Source organism: Conger conger, chromosome 3 (genome assembly GCF_963514075.1).
Source record: "Conger conger chromosome 3, fConCon1.1, whole genome shotgun sequence".
NCBI lineage: Eukaryota > Metazoa > Chordata > Actinopteri > Anguilliformes > Congridae > Conger > Conger conger.
In genome coordinates, this window is record NC_083762.1 from 1,610,559 (window position 1) to 1,615,558 (window position 5,000).

The window sequence follows — 5,000 nt, forward strand, 5'->3', positions numbered from 1 at the left end:
AAACCTCGAGGCCATGAACACACCCAGCGGGACCCCCAAACCCCACACATTGAAACTGGAGGCCATGAACACACCCAGCGGGACCCCCAAAGCCCACACATTAAACCTGGAGGCCATGAACACGCCCAGCGGGACCCCCAAAGCCCACACATTAAACCTGGAGGCCATGAACACGCCCAGCGGGACCCCCAAACCCCACACATTAAACCTGGAGGCCATGAACACACCCAGCGGGACCCCCAAACCCCACACATTAAACCTGGAGGCCATGAACACACCCAGCGGGACCCCCAAACCTCACACATTAAACCTGGAGGCCATGAACACGCCCAGCGGGACCCCCAAACCCCACACATTAAACCTGGAGGCCATGAACACACACAGCGGGACCAACCCACAGAGTTACTACAGCAGCACACAGCACATTTATCTGAACAAATCACAGAATGCTGCACCAATACCTAATATGGCACTGGCACAAAAATACACCCCATAAACAGGGATTTCAGAATTTAAACCCCGTAAACACTCAACACACAATATAAGTGCACAGAAATGCAGGCTGGATGCATATAATGAACACTCATTCGCTGTGATATTGAAGTTAAATATAGTATATGATGGCTGGATTGTTGACATGAGGAGCATCTATTTTTGGGGGTTTTATGTAGCTGTACTGTATTTATTTATTTATCATACTGGCAAGGCACACAACCATTTCCTTGAATATGATATTAATATTTAATCAGTTGGCTTATTCAGCTGGACGGGTGATTTTTGGGAGAGATGAGTGTGTGCATGTAAATGGGGCTGAGTGTGTGTGTGTGTGTGTGTGTGCATGTGTGAGTGTGCGTGTGTGAGTGTGTGTGTGTGCGTGTGTGTGTGTGTGAGTGTGTGTGTGTGTGCGTGCGTGTGTGTGTGAGTGTGCGTGTGTGTGTGCCTGTGTATGTGTGTGTGTGTGTGTGCATGTGTGTGAGTGTGCGTGTGTGTGTGTGCGTGTGCGTGTGTGTGAGTGTGCGTGTGTGCGTGTGTGAGTGTGTGGAGGGTGGGGGGTTGGGAGTAAAATACCGCCCGGTTGCCAGGCAACCAAGTGCAAGAACCTCCACACTCGGAACCTCTGAGTGAGAACCCTGCCGTGCTCCAAACAGGCTTCACAGCTACAGTCTTTACACACGCAGTACGGCCATATTGTCATCTTTAATCTGCTCTGTATCTGAGCTCATTTCAGGGAAAGTAGCGCCATTGGGGCGACGTTGGCTCAGGCGGTAAGAGCAGTCGTCTCATTGGCTCAGGCGGTAAGAAAAGTCGTCTCATTGGCTCAGGCGGTAAGAGCAGTCATCTCATTGGCTCAGGCGGTAAGAGCAGTCGTCTCATTGGCTCAGGCGGTAAGAGCAGTCGTCTCATTGGCTCAGGCAGTAAGAGCAGTCGTCTCATTGGCTCAGGCGGTAAGAGCAGTCGTCTCATTGGCTCAGGCGGTAAGAGCAATCGTCTCATTGGCTCAGGCGGTAAGAGCAGTCGTCTCATTGGCTCAGGCGGTAAGAGCAGTCATCTCATTGGCTCAGGCGGTAAGAGCAATCGTCTCATTGGCTCAGGCAGTAAGAGCAATCGTCTCATTGGCTCAGGCGGTAAGAGCAGTCGTCTCATTGGCTCAGGTGGTAAGAGCAGTCGTCTCATTGGCTCAGGCGGTAAGAGCAGTCGTCTCATTGGCTCAGGCGGTAAGAGCAGTCGTCTCATTGGCTCAGGCGGTAAGAGCAGTCATCTCATTGGCTCAGGCGGTAAGAACAGTCGTCTGGCAGTCGGAGGGTTGCCGGTTCGATCCCCTGCCCTGATTAAGACACCTAAGCCCCAATTGCTGGTCGGTGCCTTGCATGGCAGCCAATCGCTGTTGGTGTGTGTGTGGTTGAATGAGGAGCATCGACTGTACAGCACTTTGGATAAAGGCGCTATATACATTTACCATTTACTGCCTCACAGATTTCTCATGGCTACAGGTCTGTGTCTGTGTGACTGAGTTTGACCGTTTTATTAGATGATTTTGAAGCCTGGCTCTGGTAAATGGACTGTGGGAAAGCGGACAGCTTGGTCAGCCGATTCGGAGTTGGTAAAATTCAGGAGAGGTTACTGCCACATTGATCTGAGAACTCTGACGCACAGTGATGACCTGTCGTGTATTTGCTGGACTGTATTTGCGTTTATTTGTGACGATGAGCACCAATTTTCGGCAGAAAATGTGTGAAACATTTTTTAAGTTGTCATACAACTATGGAAGTGCTGTGCATTTAATTTCAAGTAGCAGGCTAATTCAATGTAGCTCATCGCCACAGATGACAGCTGAAGCGTGCTGCTCATTAGCTCGAGAAATTATTGCCTCAAAGCATATTATCATCATTCCTCATTACCTAAAGCTCCGTGTCAGCGCGTTTAAAGTAGCTAATGACCGCTGCTCCTCCGTTTGGGAGTGACCGGCGTGGCTTTCCTGGCACGGCGCGGACAAGGTGCCACCGGCGACGCTTCATGCTGACGCTGACGCAGTCGGACAGCGGCAATCTGTATGGGAGGAGCCTGCCCTAATGCAGTGTACGGCTGTAGCAGCAACACAACTCAGCTGAGCGATAACGCCACTCCGGGGAGAAGCGGAGATGATAGCTGACTACCTGCCGGACGCATAATCCTTAGCTGCTGCAGTCAGAACACTCCGCTCAGACCCAAATCTTAAACCAAGGAGATGTGTTCTTCTTACATCGCGATACAACAAAATAGGTGACAGTTTAATTCCATCGCACCCATCGGCTCTGCGGGTGGGGTATGCGTTTCAAGCGTTTGCTCGGAGTCTAACGTGTGCTTAAGTGACAGTTCTGATGTAAAATTAAGTAATTGGTGTCCAAACGAGACACGGTGCTAAATAGGTGCTGAAACCACTATAGCTGTTACCTCCGGTGTGAAGAGGCAGTGATTGCGCAGTTCTCCCCAGCCCTGACTGCCAGGACCGCAGTATATTCCTGCCTTTTTTTTTTATCGCACTGCTGTTTCCTTGGAGACCGGAATCATGACTAGCAGCCGGCTGCTTTGCTGAAGGCAGGCTTAGGACCATGGATACTCGCCCGTTCGCTTTAGACTCCCGAAGTTACGCCGTCATAAATGGAGGAAGAGATTGACTCCCGCAAGATCAACAGCGGCTTCCTACGTGATCACAACTATGCAACTGAAGGTATTTCAACGGCATGATTTTAATGTAGTGATCATATCGTGAAGGGGTGCTAGCTAACTAGCCTATTGGCTACAGAGGGGCGTGATGTGCTCAAATTGAGAAACCGGTTACCGTTAATAGCCACTGTCACTGTGATTTCATAGTTGCATAGTCAGGCCGATTGCAGTGGTCATATGCAGTTTAATTGCTTTCCCGGATTAATATAAATGGACACAAACAAATTCATACATGGGAACAATTATGAACCGGCAAATTCTTGTTCGTGGGATTGGTGGCTCTGTAGGCTAAGGGTGCGGCCACTGTTATCTTTATTAGTAAAGGACTGAGCGACGTGTGTGTGTGTGTGTGTGTGTGTGTGTGTGTACTTTCCATAAAAGTATGAGGTATTTATGGAAAAAAAGAACATCCCGAGTCAAATCCGATCGGTTAATACGCCAAGGCCTACGTCCTCCCGTCGAGCAGATGTCTCCAAGTTCAGATGAGTGAGGAATGGGCAACAGCGAGATGGGCACGGGGCAAAGCCACCGCGAATTTAGCACGAGGCACGATGTCTCTCTCCACGCGCACTGCACACCATGCGTTTATTTCGCGAATATGATTTTTAATAGCCTGCTTCTGCCCCCAGGCCGCACAGCTGCGCGGTGAGCTTCTTACCGGCGACCCTGGGAGAGATTAAGACCCGCTGTTTACGCGCTGTGTCTAAGTCCTGAAGGCCAGCTGGCGCGCTGGGTGACGGCGAAGCGCCGCCGTGACGCGCAGACGCGCATCGGTCAGGTGCCGCAGCGGAGCCTGATCTCTGGTCTTAATGCGCGTCTGTCCCGGTCACCTGCTGCACGCTCAGACGGGGAGCAGATTTCGTTCAAGGCTTTCCTGAAAAAGCACTGAAACCGTGTTAAAACGAGCGGACGGCATATCCCCATTCACTGTAACATAACGTAAGGAATGCAACTACAGTCTCCTTTTGAAAAGGGACATTTTGAAACCCACTACAGTCTTTAAGACACATATTTCAATTTGTGTTCTAATCTCTTTAAGCAGAAGGGCTATTTCCCTTCTGAAGCGCATGTGTATGTTCGTGGACCTACCACTCAAATCAATGCAGAGGTAAACATAAGCGTAAGATCTGAAACGTTACATGTTAGCGTAAGATCTGAAACGTTAAACGTAAGATCTGAAATGTTAAACGTAAGATCTGAAATGTTAAATGTAAGCGTAAGATTTGAAACGTTAAACGTAAGATCTGAAGCATTAAACGTAAGTGTAAGATTTGAAACGTTAAACATAAGCGTCAGATCTGAAACGTCGGATGTAAAAAGGTGTGTGTGCTCCATAATCTGCCCAGCACCTCAGCAGTGGTGAGGTGTGTGTAAACGTGTTCTGATCGTCCAGTAAATAATCCAGACCCAGCTAGCTGAGCCCTGAGCCTTGGCAGGAAACAGATAATGCAGGACATAGCAGTCGTACCCCCAACCCCCCAAATATAAAACAAACAGGAAACAGCTCACCTGCGTCCTGTTCTTAAAAAAGCACAGAATTACCTGTGAGCTACAGAGAGCCAGAGATGCTCTGAGAGCCAGAGATACTCATTAGACTCCGGGGGTAATGTGTCCCAGTAGAGTTCCTGTGAGCTTACTGCTCAGAGAGGAAGTGGTGCGATTGTGCTGAGTGTGCACCTCTGGCCTGGGGCTGGAGGAGAGGGGAGAAGGGGGCTGGAGGAGAGGGGAGAAGGAGCCTGGAGGAGAGGGGAGAAGGGGCCTGGAGGAGAGGGGAGAAGGGGCCTGGTGATGGGGAG

At 49.9% G+C, this 5,000-nt stretch overlaps 1 protein-coding gene across 3 annotated transcripts in view; it reads left to right on the forward strand.

Annotated features, from left to right (window-relative positions):
• Window positions 1-5,000, forward strand: part of LOC133124187 (serine/threonine-protein phosphatase 2A 55 kDa regulatory subunit B beta isoform) — a 78,088-nt gene that overhangs the window by 36,887 nt on the left and 36,201 nt on the right. The window contains exon 1 of one of the 3 annotated variants that reach the window (XM_061235158.1): window positions 2,616-3,208. The exons of the other annotated variants lie outside the window; for them this stretch is intronic. Within the exon in view, the coding sequence (XP_061091142.1) occupies window positions 3,139-3,208 (70 nt within the window). The 5' untranslated portion in view covers window positions 2,616-3,138. Of the gene's footprint in view, window positions 1-2,615; window positions 3,209-5,000 lie in introns of those variants that run through there. 3 annotated transcript variants of the gene reach the window in all.